Source organism: Taeniopygia guttata, chromosome 2 (assembly GCF_048771995.1).
Source record: "Taeniopygia guttata chromosome 2, bTaeGut7.mat, whole genome shotgun sequence".
Classification (NCBI taxonomy): domain Eukaryota; kingdom Metazoa; phylum Chordata; class Aves; order Passeriformes; family Estrildidae; genus Taeniopygia; species Taeniopygia guttata.
The window spans coordinates 296,628-316,818 of NC_133026.1; the positions used below are offsets into that span (position 1 = coordinate 296,628).

Genomic DNA, 20,191 nt, shown 5'->3' on the forward strand with positions numbered 1-20,191 from the left:
GCACGACTTCTACATTTCTTTGAAGACTGTCCTGACAGGGGTCACCTGACGTGCCATGGGTGGTGGCATATGCACTCAGACCTGTGCACCCACCTGCTTCTCTGAGGGAAATGTGCGGTGGGTGTTCCAATCAAAGCCCTTTTGTGAAGGTACAATGTCTGGGTTACCTGGCTCAGGAGCTTGGGGCAGGAAGGCTGTGCTTGTGCAGTGCTGGTGAGGAGGAATGTGTCCTGAGGCTGCTGCTCCCCTGGGCAGAGAGCAGCCAGCACCCGGAGCGCTGCAGGCTCACACTGCGCTGGGCTGCACCACACCCTTGACAAGGTGAAGGGAAATGTTTTATCCTGCGACATGGAGATGCAGTTATGAAGAAAAGGAAGCACTATCCATCCTTTAAAGATCTGCTGTAAGCAAACTCCATTACTGCCTGTGGCTCAAGGAGTGCCTTGAGCACCACAGCTGTGGCTGGCAAAGGTACCCAGGGCATTGGTCCCTCCTCATGTTGCACTCGCTCTGCCTGGCCTCTCCTCACGGCCACGGCAGCAGCAGGACTCTGCAAGATGCAGCTCTGAAGGAAAGGCTGTGTGACAGACCCAGGGGTGCTCTCGGTTCCCACCTCTCCGGGCACATGGGTGGTAGCTGCATGCCCTCAGTCCTGCTGCTCTGAGGACGTGAGCCCAAAACCACACTGAGAGGTTGATCGCGCTGCTCCTGGTGTGCCTGCCCTGCCGCTGTGCCACAGCAGGAATGCTGCCAGGGTATGAGAGGGATGTGTTTGTGTGCCACAGGTGCACACAAGGTGCCTGGAAAGCACTTGTGCCTGTCTTTATGTAGGTACCATTGCAGTATAGAGGTGGTATTTCTCAGGAAGGTTTGGCTGTGTGCTGTATGACATATGGGGCAGAGAGGTGAGGTGTTGGCTTGGGGTGATCACAATGATCTGCAAAACTGGGATGAAGTGTACAGGGGAGCCAAAGTTTTTAAAATACACGGCCAGTGGCCTGCCCTCTCACCATGGACCAGCAGTGCATTTCCCTTGCACCAGTGTAGGAACGGAGTCTGAAGTTAGTTACCTCCTTCCTGTTGGCTGAACCAGCTTGTCTGCTCAGGTCATCTGTTTACATCATCAGGGCCAGTTATATTGTTCCCAAAGCCTAATCACCACTTTAGAGAGTTCATTTTTAGCCAGATGATGTCTGTGAGCAAAGGAGGAACAGAAACAGGAAGGTCTATCCTTTTTGGTGGCAGCACAATCTGGGATTGCCATAGCCTGACCTGGTGTCCTGGTCTGAAGGCAGCTTGCAGAGCAGCACACCTGGACAGATATCTCATCCTTCCCTGTAACATTGTCCCTATGCCTGCATTAACTTGTGCTCAGTAATGCATGCTCAGCCATAATAATACCTTCTTAAAACAGGGAAGAGTTGAATTTAATAGTTTGCTTTATTTTGTAGTTGTTATTTGTGACTGTTAGGCTTATAGCTGTTTCTTGGTTTTTTGGGTTTTGTGGTTGCTTTTGCCAGTTCTAAGGCTGCTCTGCACTGGCTGATGAGGGCAGCTGCAGCTTTCCCAGTGGGGAGAGATGAACACACAGGGTCTGGTTTCTGCAAAGGCAGTAGCAGATGGAGCTCTGGCACATCTTAGTCCTTCCTGGACGAAGGTGGCCCAGATGGGCACCTGCTGCAACAAAGGACCCATGTGGGGGCTGCAGGTACATTCCAGGGTTCCTCTCAGAGCCACCAGACTTGTACACAGAGCATCCTGGTGTGCCTGGGAGGGCTGAGGTCAGGTGGATGACTGAGAGGAGCAGGCCATCCCTGGCCACATATCTTCAGAAACTGAATTTTGTCTGTGCTCCTACCGAAATTGAAAGGGCACGAGTTCATTATGCATAAGGATACCACTGGATAACAGCCTTCAAGGAATATGAGGCTGGTAGGAAAAAGGGAGAACCTTTTACAGCATGACCAAGGAAACTGGTGGTGATAAAACTAAACCAAATCAAACCAATCCACCAGAAAAGGTTCTGGGAACTCCAGCCCTTTGGCAAATGGAAACAATCAGAAAGGTTCAAGCTAAGATTCAGGCCGAGTACAAATGCTCTGACTTCAACTCAGTTATGCTAACTGATTAGCAATTGATTTTAAAAAACATTTACAATAACAGATTTAAAAAGATTTAATGTTCCAGAGCACATTCTGGCAACTTAACAACCTTTGCTATTTTCTCAGGTTTCTAAAGGGGAAATTGGATGTACTTGCTGGGACAATTTTGCCAAGGAAATTTAACCACCCTGAGTGGGAGGGCTGTGATTTCTACCGAGAACACTGAACCTAGGGGGTTGTTAGCACAGGGGCACATGGTTCTGGTGTGTTTTTGTCAGCTGCTGCAGGCACAGGCAGCTGCCAGCCACTTCTGTGTCCTGGCTTTGCTGGGCATATCTCTTGGGCACAGACTGGTGCTCCAGCTTCAGCATCCACCTGGGTTTGTCAGCAGAACAGTCATGGCAAGACGCAGCCTTAGGAGTGGCTGGAGAGATGCGAGTCCACTGTTGCATTTTCAGTGCAGCCATTCAAGTGAGGTGCTCTGGGAAAGAGTCATCCCAGTTCTAGACAGAAGTTTCCATCCCAGCTGCAGCCACTGGATCCTGCTGACCCTCCCTGTGCAGCCAAAGCCCTTCCCATCCCTGGTATCCCTTCTGACAGACAACCAGCACACTCTGCAGGCTTCCCAGCCTCAAGCACCTGCTTGACTCTCACTCAGTTTTTCCTGTTCCTCAGTAAAGAGCATGGGGAGCCATAATGGGGGTTAACAGTAAGGCACTTACAGCCAAAGCAAGCAGAGAAAAGCTCTTTCCCAGGATGTCTGTACTCACCCTGTGTTGTAAACTGCTTCTTAGGCAGTTTTGAGTCAAAAAGACATCTTTGTATTTTTTGGTTGTGGAGAGATTTATTTTTTTTCTGCCATAAATTTGACCAGTCACTTCTTGGGCCTGTGTATATTTGAGCATTCTGATGCCCTTGTGGGAAGGAGAGAAGAATTACTCAGTGCACTGATCACCTCACTCTCTTTATATTTCTGCTGTCACTATTATATTTCACTTGATGCCATGTAAGAACATATGGGCGAAATTTTTCTGTTTCTCTTCATATAATTTAAAACGAGAGAGATCTGTGCCATCTCTCTCCTTATTTGGGTGGAATTGTGTTCAGCTGTGCTGTTCCTGTGTGGAAGCTGTCACCCAGCCCTGACTCCACACACAGGTTTCCCTGGGCCTTTACTTGTTGCAGTGCATCCCTTGAGATGGAGGGAGGACAGCTGTGCACAGTGCTGTGGTTGTGTGGGGGCTGTTCTGCAGTGCACTTGAAATCCACACCAACGCTCAGGAGCTCTGGATCCGTATTTGATGTGATTTACCCTTTGGCACAGCCCAGGAGAGGCCTGGGCAGAGATGCCTCCAGTCAGTGTGCTCTGTGCTCCACAGCAGATGTTGCAGCCTCTGATGCTGTTCACACTTGTTACACCCATGACGCCGTCCCTGAATTAAGGTGAAGCCTCATCCTTCTCACTTACACATTGCACCTCACGCTTCAGTGTAACCAGCCAGGCTGTCCCTCAGCCTGGTGTTCCCAGCAACCGCGAGCAGGTTTTCTTGGGCAAGTGCACCTGTTACTTTTACCATCCCAACAATTCATTTTTAGCCATTCCAGTCATTTTATCAGCAATGGTTTTTTTTATTTCTCCCTCATTGCAAATAGCATATAGCATTGATATGTGAAGAGAATAGAGACACACCTGTCAAAAGGCTGCGTAAGATAAGTCTCCTCAGCCACCAAGTTCTTTTGGATCAGTTAAACTGAGGACACTAACTGCAGCATACAGCTAATTTTTCTTATTAGAATGCCATGCAGAACTTAGTCAAATGACTTACAGATTTCTAAGCATGCCCCATCTCTCTCATTAGCTCTATCAAACTTGTAGGCTTATAAAAAAGTTACATAAAATAATTTGAAAGTACCTCTTTCAAATTACATTGAATTGGGTTCTAGTTTTTACTGACTTACCCAGAACATCCGTTGACTGCTTGTTTGTGGTTGCTTGGGAGGTATGTTGAACTAACTGCTGTATAGTTTCTTGGATATCCATGTGAACACATTTAAATACAAGACATTGGTATTTTTCCCCTTAGTAATTTTAAGTTCCCCAGTGTGCCATGATTTGTTATAAAGGAAAAAATAAATGGTTCTGTGAACTCATTAGCCAATTAAATACTCTTGGATGTAAGCTCTTCTCCTGCACATTATAAAAATTGTTACTTACACAGTTTAGCATCTTCCTTAATTACTGATGGAATAGAAAGTATTTCATTACCACTGTAAAATATGAATACTGCACATAGTTGTTTCAAATGCAGAGCAGAAGTATTTACTGAGTTGCTGGATTTCATTATGCAGAATGTGTGCTGCACACAGACACCTGGGGCAGGTGCCCAGTGCCTGCAGGTCTCTGGGTTCTCTGCTGCAGGGGCACTCGGCTCTGGGGTTGATATTTCGGAAAGTTTGAGAGAGAGCAGGGGTTCAGAGTAGCACCACGAGTGGGTGATGGGCTGCAGCAGCTCCTGGCAGTGGGAGCTGTGGAGGTGAGGGGCTGGACACACCAAGGCTGCTCCTCGGAGCCTGTGTGCAGGTGTGGGTGCCTGTTCTCCTCTCAGGCATCATAGGGCAGGAGGGGCTGAGAGACACCCCCTCCCAAAGAGTGCCAGGGACCCCTTCATTGTCCCCTGACAGCCACTGCTGGACCCTACTATGCCTTCTTGCTCAACCTCCCTGCAGGGCTCATTCAGCACTGTCAGGCCTTTCCTTGGAGGTAAAACCAGATACAGGGGCTGGAAACTGAAGCTGGGCAAACACATATTAGAAATTAGACATTTTTAATAGCAAGGGCAATTAATCTTCTAGTTAGTTGCATCTTAGAACAGGTTATCATGGTGGATGTAGATTTCTTATCCCAGGGATTGTTTTTAAATCACATGGGTATCTGCACTAGCCCAGACCAGGGTTCATCTGCATGGTGCTCAGCCCAGTCCCAAAGAGATCCGGGCTATTAATTACAGATCTCTGAACCTTCACTAGGTGCTGTAAGCTGCTGTCACCACTGAGACTGTATTTGGTCCCAGGATGATAAGTTCCAGTTTCCCTTCCCAGCACTGCTAACTCCATTTACACCTCATTGACAGCTCTGACTTAACCCGAGTTTCCTTCATTTCGACCCCACTGGTCTGTACTGGTTCTATCAGCTTCCTTGCTCTGAATTTGCTGGCTGCAGTGGTTTCTGAGAAAGACAGTCTGAAATAAATGGGGATGCTGCTTTTATTAAATTATTTAAATATTTGGTCTTACACCACTTTTCTCAAAAGCTTTATCTTTGACATCCCAGCTGTTTGGCAGCACCAAGCATGTTTCCCTTGAGTGGGATGGACAGTGGTCAGGAGTTCTGAAGGACCCCAGGGCTGGATGTGACCCACAAAGGCAAACCCCATCCTTTCCCCAGCACACCAGCACCTCGGGGGCTGCCTGACAGCCCTGGCTGTGATTCCCCCTTGAGTAAGCACTGCAAGGTGCCCTGACTCAGGGCAGTAGGAACCTCAGTGTCCACCCCGAGCTGTGACACAGTGTCCAACCCCACAGCAACACAGTCCCCCTGAGCAGAGCTTTGCTGGGTTCATGCTGGGGGCTTGCTTGTCCCGACAGCAGCTCTCCCACTGCCAAGGGCTTCTGGTGTTTGTGAGAAACAAGTCTCCAGATACTTCCTGCACTTCTGTTTCCATCCAGAGGTGCTGTAGCAGATGCTGATGCTCCTGAGGTGCCGTGCTCCACGTGTGAATGAATCTCAGGGGAGCAGACCCCTTTGGCACACTGGTGCTCTTTGGGCTGTCAGCCTCGCTCCGATCTCTGGCTCGTTCCACACCTCAGCAGAGTCACCTGCAGCTGCTTACCACGGCTGGGTGCTTCAGGTCGCTGAAAGAATCCCCAGCAAAGGCGTCAGCACAGGCTGGTTTGGTGTAACTTTGCAGTAGTAGAAGAAGACAGCAAGAATGGTCAGAAGACAAGGAAACAATCAACAAAAGCCACCTCTAGGAGAAAACCTGAGCAGTGACAAAATAACAATATCTTAACATGTAGAAATTACCTGAGCACCTCTCTTGTGAGGAAAGGCTGAGGGAGCTGGAACAGTTCAGCCTGGAGAAGGGAAGGTGCCAGGGGATCTCATCAGTGTTGGTAGATACCTGAGGGGAGGCCACAAAGGCGATGGAGGCAGGCTGTTTTCAGTGGTGCTTTTACTGGGCTCTGCTCCCAGCTGAAGAAACGATGTTCATGTGCCAGCCTGTATTCTGCATAGTGTTGCCTAACCCATTTTTTTTCTGAATCCTGCATCCTGCACTCTAAGAACATCAGCTTTGCTTATAGGCTCTCACAGAGCCATGAGATGTATGTCTACATAGTGACCTGCAGATGAAGGATGTCTTCTGGAGTGCCATGCTCACATAACTGCTGGGGCAGAGCAGTGCACTTGGAGAGAGCTGCTTCTAAACATGCGAGAGGTACCAGCCCTGTGCCTTAGAAGCCCCATTAATTTCTAAAGAATTTGGTTAACATTGCTCTCCCTGAGCAGGATCCAAACACAGGAGTGAGGGAGGGCTTAGCTCTCCTAAGCAGAACAATCCTCAAATAAATATGTGAAAGGAATATGTGAACCTTGTCCAGGGCTACAGAAACAAAAATTTCCATTCTGAGATCTTGTCAGCAGCAAATCCGAGCACCTGGGAGTGCTCTTGCTACTGTTAATGAGAATCCTGGACTCTCATAGCTCTAGCTGTGGCCCTGCCAGGCCTAGCTCTGAAGTTCCTTCCCCAGGCATGAACACGCAGACAGTCTCAGTGTCAGAAGCTGAAGACAGAAATATGTGGAGTAGCTCTGCATCAGGGAGAGCCTGTGGGACCACGGCTGCAGAGGCCAGGGGACCTCCTGGGTGCCCCTTGCACAGGAGCTGCTGCCCACCTCAGGCAGGGGGTGGCTGCAGAGCCTGATGGACCATGCCATGGGCACCCCAGGAGCAGGATCTGTGCCTGGCAGGAGCCAGCTTTGGTCAAACAACACCATGGCCACAGCCAGCCTGTTCTCTAGCCTTCCCAAACTTTGAGTAAATAATTTTACAACATTACTCTTGCTTTTAATATGTTTAGCAGTTATATTGCAGGAATGCCTAGAGGCTGTGACTAGATTTAGTCCTGTTGTGCTAGATTCCGTGCAGAGATAGTAAGTGGAGCAGGTAGAGGCATAAAGTTAAGACTGCATAGCAGTTTCCATTAGGAAGACCTGCTTTCATTTCCCAGTCTGTCATTACGATTTAACTGTTGCAGTTGTGGTTGCTGTGTGTGTTACTCAGAACTTTACTCATTACAGATACAGCAAAAATTAATTGGCCTGTATTTGGCCAACAGCTGGTGCATCAGGAACACACTCCAGAGTCTCCACCTCAGAGAGGAGAGATGGCCTGGGTGGTTCTTTTCCTGCCCAGAAGCACGGGATCAAATTTTCCTTAATTAAGAGCCTCTGAGGACCCCAGTTTGCAGGTTCTGAGCAAGGACATTTTTAAAGGCTGATGGTTTTCTTCCAGGGTTCTCTGTGCTGATCAGACAGGTCCTGCACCACCTTCAGTGCAGGCACTGTCCCACGTGCGAAGTGTTGAGCAGGACACTTTCCAGGCTTTCCTACTGACTCCAGAAAAGCAGGCAAATGGACCTGTCCATGTTCACATTTCTGCAGCAAGGAATGAGGAGGAGGAGGAAGCTTGAGCAGTTCTAATGCAGAAAACAGAGAAGAGAGGTGGTAAGCAAAGGCAGACTGAGGATGGAGGAGATGGGCCAGGCTGGTCTGTGATTGCTGAGGGCACTGCTTGTAGAGACTGGACTTGAATTCAGCACTCAGGGCCCAGCTTGGTGAGACTCAGGACCACCTGCAGAGACTGGAAAACACAAGCCATGACGCAGTGACCCCAAAACAGGAGAGAGCAGGTCTCCTCCTGAGACTCTTTTTAAACTCAGTGTCTGATAATATACCTAGCAAGGTCCTGAGACATCTCCATCAACAGCTGAGAGTGCAATGAGACATGGGACTTCACAAATTGCACACACAATTAATATTTCTGCTGTACCTGGCGTGTTGGACACTATCTTCAGGCACATTAAGGGAATACACCGGTTCCTTGAGAGGGAGGGATAAAGCCCTTTAAACTGGAATCAAGGGGCTTTCTGCAGAGGTGTGTGGAGAGTGAAAGATGCCCAGGAAGCATCTGAGCAGAGGAGGTCTGAGCCTCGAATGGAAGCCATGGAAACTGCATTTCACTCGGCAGCAAGCAGCTGTGGAAGATTCAGCATAGGTTACACAGTTGAAATTGGGAAAGCCCATGGAAGTCCAATGGGTGGACGTGCAGCCTGGACCCTCATTCCACCCTGTGAGGATGGTGGATGTGGGAGCTCTGTCCTATTTGATGTACACATGAGAGTATAGCAGCACATCTTTGCTTTATTATTCTCACAACTTTTTTTTTTTTTTTCTATAGTCCTTCAGCATATCCTTCTCTGAATCTTTGTTTCATTATTTGCACATGAGTTTCTACCTCTACTACGAAGTCTCATGAGAAAAAGTAAACCAAAGTGGAGTAAATTGCTGGGGCCCTGAGTACATTCCCCCCTCCTTGGGGGAGGATTGACTCTCTAAGGCCAGGGCCAACTCATAGGATGAAGCCATCTGTCATCAGATCTGCTCTGCTCACCTTCCTCAGGCCCTGTGGGAATGCACCCTGGTCAGTGAAGCCCCTGCCTTGCTCCAGCCCTTCCTGCCTGGCTTCCCACCCCTCTGGAAGCAGCCTTTCCTTGCTGCTCCTAGCATGGAACAGACTCAGTGTTCGAAGGGAGATGGGGGCTGCAGGAATGCAAGTGTATGATCAGGTAAGCAGAACCTTAACCTTGGAGACATCAGAAGGGACTTGCAGGGCGCAGCTGCTGCTGTGCAGAGGGCAGTATCGAGCTTGTGCTGTGCTCTTTGGGCAAGACCTGCGCTGTGGCACGGGCTGCCATCCTCCCTCCTGTGGGACACAGTTCACCCCAGCTCGCTCAGTTCTCCAGCAAGGTCGCTAAAGACAGCACTTTCCTGTTGCTCTCAAATATCTTGCTAACCTATGTGCAGGTGTGAGGTGTGGGTTGGTTACACAGAAAAGATTCATCGAACAAGTGATCAAATTGTATTTGCTCAGGAGTCAGAAAGCTGCTTGCACAGCCTGGATCTGGGCCTTTTTTGAGCGCAGTCTTGAGATCCAGTAACACATGGCTATGCTTTCACTGTCTCCATGGTCTAAGGTGCTTTCATAGCAGGGAATGGACCCGAGCTATGTGCATTGAAGATGACTCCAATTTGAAGGTCCCTTTACCACAAACATCTGATGAGGCAGAGAGCTGGGGCAAGGCCAGACAGAACATGGATGCTGACCAGCAGATCTGGAGCCATGTCCCTTATTGTGTCACAACTGGTCTCTGTGGTGAGATTAATCCAAATGCTTGTCACTGCCATTTTCCTTCCCACCCTGGAATCTGGGCCCTAATCCTGACTAGGGGCCACAGCCAGTCAGTGACCTGCAAAGATGAACATCTCACACTCTCAGCAATCCAAGGACAGGAGGTGTCTGCATCAGAGTGGTGACAGGGATCCCCTATGCCTCAGTTTTATGATTCAATATTTGAGCCTGGGTGATTATTGTACCATCGACTTCTCCACACCCATTTCCCTCACTTGGAGCGGGGCTGTTCTTGCTGTGGAGGGATAATTCTTTGGGACCACAAGGATGTGCCACAGAAAAAGGCACAAAAGACAAGAAAGAGGCGATTGTGGGATGTCATATCTGGGCCCTGGGGATTCTGATTGTGCCTGTTTAGTGGAGGAAGGCCGACTTTAAGTACAGTGGGCCTATTTTGCCTCACTTAAATGCTCCACACAGGATCCAAGTGTCCAATTCCATGGCTGGGCTGTCATGTCCCACAGAAAACACACACTTCAAAGTGGTGTTCCAGACAACCTCAGGGACAAAGCAGAAGGTGATGGTAGAGAAATCCATGTGTTTACACAGATATCGATGCCACCAGGCAGCCTGGGTAGCTAAGCAGCCTGGGGTGATGCAACCCTGGTCAAAGGGGAAATGCAGGCAGGAACACACAGGGGACTTGAGAAGAGGAATACCCCTAAGTGAGAGCTAGAGGTCTGGAGTGTCACTGTGCCACTGAAACTACAGCTGGAGTGAGCATAGACATGACTCCAGCTTGCATTTCCTGGCTTCCAATCACTTTAAAAATCCTGATACTCTTCTGAAGCAGGCTTTCCGTTTGCCTGCTGCAGGTCTGGTGAGCAGCTCTCTATAGACAGGACAACCCAAATGCCGAGCTGGGGGCAGAAAGTCCTCTGTTTTAGCGCGGGGACTCCCCACCAGAGGCAGGCGATGTTCCTCCGGACACAGAGAGCACAGCGGAGCCGCGGCTCGGGAGCTTTCTCCTCGCACGGCTCTCGCCGGCTCTGCAGGTGGAGTGATGCGCACCAGGGCTGCTGGCCGTGCCCGGGGGACGAGTCCGACACGCGGAGTGCGGGGGGGCGAGCGGTGTCGGGGCCCCGGGGGAGCAGCAAGAGGGGACATTTCAGGATGCGCCACCGCCTCCCACCCTGACCCGGGTGCGTCCGCGGGAGGCCCCGCGGTCCTCCCGGCCCCGCGGCGTTCGAGCCCGCCGGTCTCACGGAAACCCCGCTACGAGCTGACAAGGCTCCAGGGCCGAGAAAGGGGCAGTCCCGCCCCTGCCCCGTGGTCGCTCTCCCCGCGCCCTGTTCGGGCGGTCTGCAGACACGGCACGGCACGGCACGGCACGGCGCGGCCGGTGCCTGGCCAGGGCCGGTCCGTCGGGGCGCTGGAGCCCGCCCTTCGCTGCCGTCCCCGGACCGCTCCCCGCGGGCTCGGCCACCAGGAGCTGCCGGGACGCCCGGCTCGGGTCCGGCGGCGGGAGCCAGGGTGGTGCCGGGCGGAGCGGAGCCGGTTCGCCCCGTCCGCGGGCCCGGGCCCGGAGAGGGCTGTGCGGAGGGGCGCGGCCCCGTCCCGTCCCCACAAAAGCACCCTTGTCCTGGCCCCGTAATTGCTAATCATCAATCACCATTAATAACAGCTGATGAGGCGGGAGGGGGAGGCGCCTTCCCAGGGGCCGGCCGCGCCGGGGGAGCGGGGCGCCTTGCCCCGCCGGAGCGGGCGCTGAAGGAGGAACTCGACCGTGATGTGCAGAAGATGGATGAGAGCAGAGGGCGACACCCCCGCCCGCCTCCCCTCCCCTCCTCCCCCCTCCCCTCGGCGGCCCGGCCCGGCCCCCCCGCGGCGGGGCGGGCGGGCGGCTCCGAGCGCGCCTCCACTCCGCCGCGCCGAGCCAGCGAGCGGGCGGGCGGGCGGCAGCTCTCGCCGGGCGCCGGAGCCCACGGGAGGCGGAGGGCGCGGGCCGGGGCCGGGGCCGCGGCGGCGGGGCCCGGCGGCGGCGGGATCGCGGCGAGTTGGCGGCGGCCCGAGCTCGCCGGAAAGTTGGTGCCGGCTGAGCCGGAGGCGCCCGCTCGCCATGCAGAGACCCGGCGGCCAGGGGACCGCCTTCTCCATCGACTCGCTCATTGGGACGCCGCCGCCGCGCTCCGGGCACCTGCTCTACACCGGCTACCCCATGTTCATGCCGTACCGGCCGCTGGTGCTACCGCAGGCGCTGTCCCACGCCCCGCTGCAGTCGGGGCTGCCGCCGCTGGCCCCGCTCGCCTCCTTCGCCGGCCGCCTCACCAACACCTTCTGCGCCAGCCTGGGCCAGGCCGTGCCCTCCATGGTGGCGCTCACCACCGCCCTGCCCAGTTTCTCCGAGCCCCCCGACGGCTTCTACCCACCGCAGGAGCTGCCCCCGCCGCGCGCCACCCCCGACGCCGGCTGCCGGCGCGGCGCCGACGGCCTGGAGGCGGAGGAGCTGCCCCCGGGCCGCGACAAGGGGCCGGCCGAGCCGCCGCTGCACTTCCCGGAGCCCTTCCCTGGCCTTGCAGGTAAGAGCGGCGCGGGCCCGTCCTGCCCGGCGCAGAGCACCCGCCCCGCCTCACCCGGACCAGCGCAGCCCCGGGGAGACCTGCCCGGCTCCTCTCCGCCGTCCCAGCGGCACCGGGGGCAGGCGGTCTTGCGGGCCGGAGCTCGCCAGGACGGCAGCCGCGGAGCGGAGGTGCCGGGGCCGGGCGCGGCGGGCAGGACGGCGGCGTAGCGGAACCCGGTGGCGGCGGGACCTGCCCTCGGCCGCACTCCCGGCCCGGCTCGGAGTACTGAGCCGATTCCCCTCCGTCCCGGGCCCGGATGGAAGCTTTCCCGGATGGGAGCCAAACTTCGCTTGCCTCGGCCGGGCCGCGGAGCGGGAGGGGCGGGAGAGCGGCCGGTCACGGGGACGCCACGGCGGGACTGGAGCGCCGCGGCCCGGGGCCGCGGCCGGACCGGTCGCACGGAGCTCTCCGAGGTCCTGGCACTCGGCCCGGGGCAAGGGAGGAGGAAGGCGGCGGGGCGTCCCACGTCTCGGTGCGCAGCCCTCCCCGCCCGCACCGATCTTGGTTCTGGTCCCCGTCCCGGTCCCGTTTGTTGCGGCGCGGGGCTGCGCCTTGTCCCCAGCCTGGTGCGGCGGCCCGGGCCGGTCCCTCCGGCGTCACCGCGCTGCGACCACCGGCTTTCTAAAGTTTGCCCCGAGCCCGCCCCGCAGGGCGACGGCGGAGCAGGTCCCGCGGCGAGGCGGCCGCCGCAGCCCCGCTCTTCTCCGTCCTGCCCGCCGCGCCGCCGTCTCGGCACCGGCTCAGCCCGACGGCGCGGGCAGGCGGCAGCGCCCCTCCCGGGATCCGCGGTGCGGGCGGGAACGGCTCTCGTCGGGGTCCTCGCCTTTGTGCGCTGCGACCGCTCCCCGAGTGCGCCAGCAGCAGCCTCGGAGACTTGTTGCTCCGTGTTTCTCAGCCAGGTCCAGCACTCCGCTCTCCCCGCTAGGTCCTGCAGCGCGCGGCGTGAGGGGTCCCTGCGGCAAGACACAGACGAGCCAGCTGCTGCTTCTCTGGCATGGCCTCTCTTGAGCTGTCTCTCCTGGCTGCTCCTGGGATCCACCTTTGTCTCACAGGCTTCCTGGCATGGATGCGTGCTGAGAATCTCTGCTGCTTCTTGCAGTGCTTGGCTGTTTGTTCTCCATCCTCTCTTTAGTCTCTCCTGAGTAAGCCCAGGTGTCTTCCTTGCCCTGCCTTGTTCGCCCCTCAAAAGAGCATTTCACACACTCAGGTACCCCTTAGACCTCTCACCCCAAGCAGGACAATGGGGGCATTCTGCCTCTCCCTTGCCTTTCTGGGTTATTGGGTGCTCCTCCCGTGCTCCCCAGCCCCTGTGCTGAGTCAAAAGCCCAATGCAGTCTTACTTTTTCTGTGAAAGTCTTCTCAATGCCCTGGCCAAAACCAGGTCTATACGACCTCACCTTTCCAGTCTGTGAGCAGATGAACTGCATTGTGCTTGATCTCCCTCTATGGCTCCTCCATAACTGAGCCCAATATGTTCTCTCCTCCCAAGGGACTCAGATGAACTGTCCCAAACCGTAGCCACTTCTAAATCCAAGAAATCCTACCTCTAAGACTTTTCCTGTTGCAACTGGATCATATGATCGAAGGAAAGATGTCTTGCTACTTCTGTTCGTCCCCTGTTGCCTCTGAGCACTGGGTTTGCTCATGAGGGGTGCTTGTCCTTCTGCACAGACATATGCCCATTAGACCCAGTTCTGTGGGCTGCTTTGCCCAGGTCCAGGAGGATTTGTCAGGCCAAACGTGGCTACCTTTACCTACTGCTTCTCCTGGCTGTACCAGACAAAACTGGAGATGGACAGTGGGGTTTGTTTTACAACCATCTTAGGAGAAACTCAGGAGGGTTGTTGTGAGCTTTTTCCAGTACTAAGGAATAGAAAGATGATTCATGTCAACAGGAGCCATCAAAAACTATCTATACTGCAGTTTGCTCTCACATCCAGTCTGTGGCCCTGACCAAAAGTAGTTGTCCAGGGAAAAGCAAGAGAGCACAACATGTTCAGTGGTCAATTCTAAAATGATACTTCCCTCACATCCAACCATCTGCACATCAGGAGTTCCTGTTCCAAGTGTTGTTTCCGTATATTTAGTAAACTTTGACTAATTTGTTTTCTGTGGCCTTATCTAATCTCCCCTGGAGTCCACCAGAAAGGAGGGATAACCGTGACATCAGCCACATCAAGATGGCAAGATGTTGCACAGATTTTTTTACCTGTAGAAGAACCTCGTGAAGAATAAATTCCCCCTTTTGATAGTTTTGCTGACATTTAGTGACTTATACTCTGGAGTGACGGCTGCTGTCCCTAGGCTCTGTTAGTATCTCCATCGTGCAGGTGTCTGTGGACACAGGATCAGTTGCTTTCTGGATCAGCCAAAGGAATTAATGCACTATTTTAGGACTTTTCTCTGCATCCACTGGGTTTGAAACTTGCTTCCAGCAACTGCCACCCTTCTTGAGCAGGAAGAGGCATGTAGAGAAACTGGTGGTGAGAAGCAGCAAAGCTTGAGGTCTGGTTTATTTCTACAGCTGCCACAAAGGTATGACCCCTGGTGTAAGGGTACTTAACAGCCCTAGCTCTCCACACCTCTTGTGAGAGCTGGTTTGTTCCTGAGCTGTACAGATCTCCTCTGAGATTCAGGCAGCACTCTGAGACTCTTTCCTGGTTTGGTGTAGTGACAGTACATTCAGTCAGGGACAGGGTGAAGTTTCTGTTGTTCCCCTTACCAACCCAGGGCTCATCACAACACCCATTCCTGACCCAGGTCTTCCTGATGCTTCCCTGATAGCTTTGTTACCTGTGACACTCAAGTCTCTTCACCATGCTTTCCACATCCCCAATCACAGAATTACAGAATGGTTTGGGTTGGCAAGGACCTTTAAAGGCCACCTAGTCCAAACTCCCTGCCGTGGGCTGGAACCTCTTCAACTACATCAGGTTTCTCGGAGCCCTGTCTGACCAGGCTTTGAGTGTTGCTGGGGATGTGGTATCCACTACTTATCTGGGCAAGCTATGCCAGTGTTTCACCACACTCGTTGTGAATAATTCTTTCTTATGCCTCATTTAATTGACCTTTTAGGTAAAATCATCACCCCTTGTTCCATCACAAGAGGCTTTAAAGTCTCTGTCTTTCTTACAAGCCCTCCTTAAGTACTCAAAGGTTTCAATAAGGTTTACGTGGAGCCTTCTCTTCTCCACACTGAACACCCCAACTCTCTCAGCCTGGCCTCACAGCAGAGGTGCTCCAGCCCCCAGAACATTTTTGTGACCCCCCCCTTTGGACTCTCTTCAATGTCTTTGACAAGATCAATGAATAGCTGTGACTTTGTGAAAGACAAACCAGCGGGTCAACCCTGTTCTTCATTTACTGCTTCTCACTGTTTTTTCAGTCATGATGCTTTTCTTCATGACAGCTTCACTTACTGTTCAAAGGCCTTGAAGGTCTCAGTATACCCCAACCACATGGGTGGGATTCCCTGCCTTCATTCCTTCCTTGCTGGGGACATAGTAGGTGACTAACAGACCAATATACCAATTTTCTTTGTGAACACATCCAATTTAGATTATGTTATCAAGTAGTTCCAAGTTCCTTATTGCAAACCCAGCCCTTTTATAAGACACAAATGTGAGAGTGCTCCATTTAAAATTTGGAGTCTGGTTCAGAAGAGAGTATTCAGAGATAGCAGCTGTTTTGAAAACCATCATATTGCTCAGTCTTTTTCCAATCTCCTAGGCACAGCCTGAGCTGACAGGAGCAAAGTGCCCTCCAAGCACTGTTTGCTGGTGTGGCTGCTGGGATGCCATCTTCCATCCCTGGGGAGCTGTGGTGCCAGGGCAGGACCTAAAGAGCCCTTGAGGAAGACACTGAATTCCTCATAAGAGCTCTCTTACCTTGTCAGGCCCCATGCTCCACCAGAGAGAGGTGGTACACAGAAGTGAAAGCTCTTCTTGTCCTCAGCAAAGTGCCTGCATGAGGTTGTGCAACGGCAGCCAAAGTGGTCCCTGCCACCTGCTGCTGATCCTCGGCCCCACAAGCACGAAATCTCTTTACCCTCTATGCATATGGGAAATCTCTTCCCCTGCCCCTGACCCTCAGGAAGAAAGAGATCACTCTGCAGCAGGATAGAGATGAAGGTGTTCTTTCCCACTGTAGGAAACAGGAAGAGGAGGGAGAAGATTCCAGATCTCCAGAGCCTGGTCTCGGGAAGCCACAGGATTGCTGCAGGACTGACAAGGGATGTGGGAGCTCCACAGTCACCAGACTACCAGGACTGTCTTCTGGGCTCAAGTAGTCTCCCGCAGTTCTGTTTGTGTATTTAAACCCTGCATTGTCAGGCTTCTGAGGGCTGTTCTGCCTTTCCCACTGAGATGAGGTCAGGTGGCCAGTGATCCAGGGGCCGTGGCTGCATGTGCCAATACCTGAACTGCTTAGAAGTTTGGAGAGCTGCTGCTTCTCCTTGTGCATGTTGGATTATATAGAGCAGCAGTGCTTCAGGACAACACCTTCCAGCAGTGATTACTGCTCTTGGGTCAGACTTGAAGAATCTTCTGGTCTCTTCTAGTCTCAGCTTGACAGAAAAGCTTCTTCACCTGCTTGTGCATAGCTGTTGGTCCTCCCTTCATGACCCGTCTGTGGCTGAGAGCATGTTCTCAATTTGAGCCCTTCTACTATGGAAATTACTGTCTTTACTGTCTTCCAAACCTCTTTCCTCTGTCTGTCTCTCACCGTGTCCTCCCTTGCTCCATGGCTCTTTAATCCTTCAGGCAGCAGTTTGGGACACAAGAAGCTTGCAAGGAAGAGATTCATACCCCAGTACCCCATCAATATCCTCACAGGCATCTTAACAGAGGTGTCTGCTGTGATCCAAGCACTGCATTCTGCCTGATGGCCTGGGATGAGGTGCTGTCTGTTGTGTGATGTTGACAGGTTCTGTCCTGCCCCTCTGCCCACTGCTGGGCGTAGCTGAGTCCTGAGCATCAGCTGCCTCAGCACCTTGTTCCCGGGCTGCACAGTCTGCTGTGGTGCATCCTTCGATTAGGGAGGGAGAGCCAGAAGTGGGCCACCCCATGTCCTGTAGAGCCCCGCAGAGAGGTTTGCTGGGCTGGAGCTGGCTCTGGATGCTGTTTCCAGGACAGTTCTTCAGCTCTTGGCTGGCTACTTTCTAACAGCATCGATGGGCTGGTGCACTGGGAAGAGACAGGGGGGGCTGAGCTGAGACAAGGTACGGGCGTTCTTTCCTACGTGGAGATCCAGACAAGCCCTGGAAGTGTTGGGATGCCCTCCGCTAGACCAAGACCGTGATGCTGCTACCACTGGGCCGTGGGATGGGGACGGGGCCACTGCTGAGGGGGTCGGAGCCAGGGTGGCCGCCGGGTCCGTCGGTGCTGCCCCTTGCAGCCGGGAAGAAGGGCGCTGGGGTCCGCGGGCGGAGCGGCTGGCGCCGCCCGCAGCAGGAGCCGGTGCGGGGCTGCTGGGGCTGGAGCCGGGGCTGCTGCTTCGCCCGCTCCGGGGCTGCGGGACGCGGTAGTGACGGGGTCCGAGACAGCGGGAGGAGCTGCAGCCTCCCGCCGGGGGAGCGGGGCGAGCTTCCCCCGCGGCTGCGGGCTCTGGGAGCGGGGGGAGCCGGGCGCGGGCGGGGTGCGGGCGGGGTGCGGGCGGGGTGCGCCGGCGGACACTGACGCTGTGTGCCCCGCAGACGGGAAGGCGTACAGCTCAGACGAGGAGAAGCTGGAGGTGAAGTCGGCGGCGACGCCGTGCAGCGAGCGGGAGGAGGAGAGCTCGGCGGGCGAGAGCGAGGAGGAGCCCTTCCTGGACGGGGCGGCCGCCGGCACCGCGCTGGGAGCCAAGGGCAAGGGCAAGGGCGGCCCCGCCGCCGAGCAGCCCCCGCCGGGCTCCGCGGCCGGGAAGAGCCGCCGGCGCCGCACGGCCTTCACCAGCGAGCAGCTGCTGGAGCTGGAGAAGGAGTTCCACTGCAAGAAGTACCTGAGCCTGACGGAGCGCTCGCAGATCGCACATGCCCTGAAGCTGAGCGAGGTGCAGGTGAAGATCTGGTTCCAGAACCGCCGCGCCAAGTGGAAACGCATCAAGGCTGGCAATGTCAGCAACCGCTCGGGAGAGCCCGTCCGCAACCCCAAGATCGTGGTGCCCATCCCGGTGCACGTCAATCGTTTCGCCGTGCGCAGCCAGCACCAGCAGATCGAGCAGGGCGCCCGGCCCTGAGCCCGGCCGGGCTCCCGGACCCTGGGGCGGGCGGCGGCGGCGCGGGGCGGGCCGAGCGCCCGCTCCCCCTCCTGTGTACATGTCCCTTATTTATTCCGTGTAAACTCTGTACATACGGCAGCGTGTCCTTCTGTCCGTGCCACGGGGAGTGCGGCCGCCTGGCCCTCGGGCCCTGGCCGCCCGCTGGGCCGGGCTGAGCCGGGCCGGGCCGGGCCGGGCCCTCGCTGCCGCCTGCCCATGTATAGCTGTGATTTCAATAAATTATTTTCTATGGAGCAAGACCACGTTCTTCCTCGCTGCAGGAACGGGGGTCCTGCGGCCCCGGCCCGGCGCGGGCAGAGAAGGAGAGCAGGGAAGGGAGAGGGATGAGAACAGGGAAGGGGCAGGGACAAGGACACGAGCACGGGCAGGGCACGGGCAGCGGGCGGCTGCGCCGGCCCCGAGAGGCGGCCGCGGAGGTCGGGGCGGCAAGCGGACGGGAGAAGAGGAGGCTCCGGGGCTCACCCGCCCCTCGGCCGGTGCCGGTACCGGGGCCCGCGGATCCCGAGGCTGTGCGAGCAGCAGCGGCGGCCTTGCGGGCTCCATTGCAGCCGCTGCTGCGCCGTGCCGAGACGCGGGAGAGAGAAGAGGATGGGGCGGGCCGGGAGGCGCCCGGGAGCATCTCCAGGTCGGCCCTGCCGCCGGCGGAGCCGGGGCCAGGACTGGTTCGGGACCGCCTCCGCAGCTCATCCCGGGGTGCGGGAACGTGTGTGCTGCTGCAGGCTCCAGCACGGCTGCGGCCGCTGCCCTGGCCCGGCTCCCTGGCGCTGATGCCCTGGGACAGGTGCAACAACACAAGGGGCTCGCACATCCAGGCCAGCCATTCTCGGCCCTTGAGAGCTATCGCACGAGATGCTGCTTCCGCAGCCAGCCACCTCAGATACTGAGCCCGGCCCCAGAGCCCCATGAACCCAGTTTTGCACAGGGCACAGCTGCATGCCCAGTCAAGAGCACAAGCGCCGTGTGGCTCCCTGGGTGTCCAGCCTGGGAAAACTGTTCCGGTGTGACAAACATCAGCGAGTCCATGGGGCAAGGGAGCTCCCATGCCTGTGCTGTGGTAGCAAAACCCGTTGCAATGTCACCAGAGGTTCCTGGACAGGGGGAGGGCTCTCTCCAAGGTTTGGCTAGGGCACCAATTGCTCACAGGTTTGATAGGGAGTCTGGGTCACAAATGGTCCAGCCGGCTACTGTCACCTTCCCTGGGAGACCCAGCTTGGGAGAGCAGGAACTATCCCTGACAGCCAGAGCTGACTCCGTCTTCCTGAGTGCCCTCCCTGATGCCACAGCGAGGGCTGGGCCATCTGAATGCTGCCTGGGGGGCAGTGCGCCCTCCGCATGTCCCTTCCCTCTTTGGCAGGTACATTCTGTTCACCTGGAGTGTGGGATCCATGCTCAGAGCTGAGTCCTCCTGCAGTGCCCTGGAGCTTTGGAACACTGGGGGGTGGCTGTCTCTGCCCCTTGGCTCCAGTTGGCTTGTGTGGCCAACAGACACAGACACAGCTCAGATCAGAGCAATCATTTGGACAAAGCTGTGCTTCTAGATGTCCCTGGTGTGGGGCTCTTTCCACAGAAATATTTGCTGCAGGTACTGAGAGGGTTCTGTGGGATCCTTTCAGGATTTGGTTTCTCAGCACAGTTGGCTTCCACTGCAGGACACCTGCCTCTGTCCCTGCACTACTCTCCTGGAAACAAGAAAGTGTCCTCAGGAAATGCCTGGCCTGGTGCTGCTCACAGCATCCCCAGCA

At 55.3% G+C, this 20,191-nt stretch overlaps 1 protein-coding gene across 1 annotated transcript; it reads left to right on the forward strand.

Annotated features, from left to right (window-relative positions):
• Window positions 1-11,485: 11,485 nt before the first annotated feature.
• On the forward strand, window positions 11,486-18,682 carry GBX1 (gastrulation brain homeobox 1). Its single transcript, XM_030264079.4, has 2 exons — window positions 11,486-12,149; window positions 17,884-18,682. The coding sequence occupies exons 1-2, from the start codon at window positions 11,690-11,692 to the stop codon at window positions 18,405-18,407; spliced, it is 984 nt and encodes a 327-aa protein (XP_030119939.1). The 5' UTR covers window positions 11,486-11,689; the 3' UTR covers window positions 18,408-18,682.
• Window positions 18,683-20,191: the final 1,509 nt, after the last annotated feature.

Bases quoted from the DNA above. Each gene is read 5' to 3' on its own strand.
- GBX1 (XM_030264079.4), top strand. From the start codon at position 11,690: ATGCAGAGACCCGGCGGCCAGGGGACCGCCTTCTCCATCGACTCGCTC. The intron at 12,150-17,883 runs GTAAGAGCGGCG...TGTGCCCCGCAG, and splicing joins GCCCTTCCCTGGCCTTGCAG to ACGGGAAGGCGTACAGCTCA.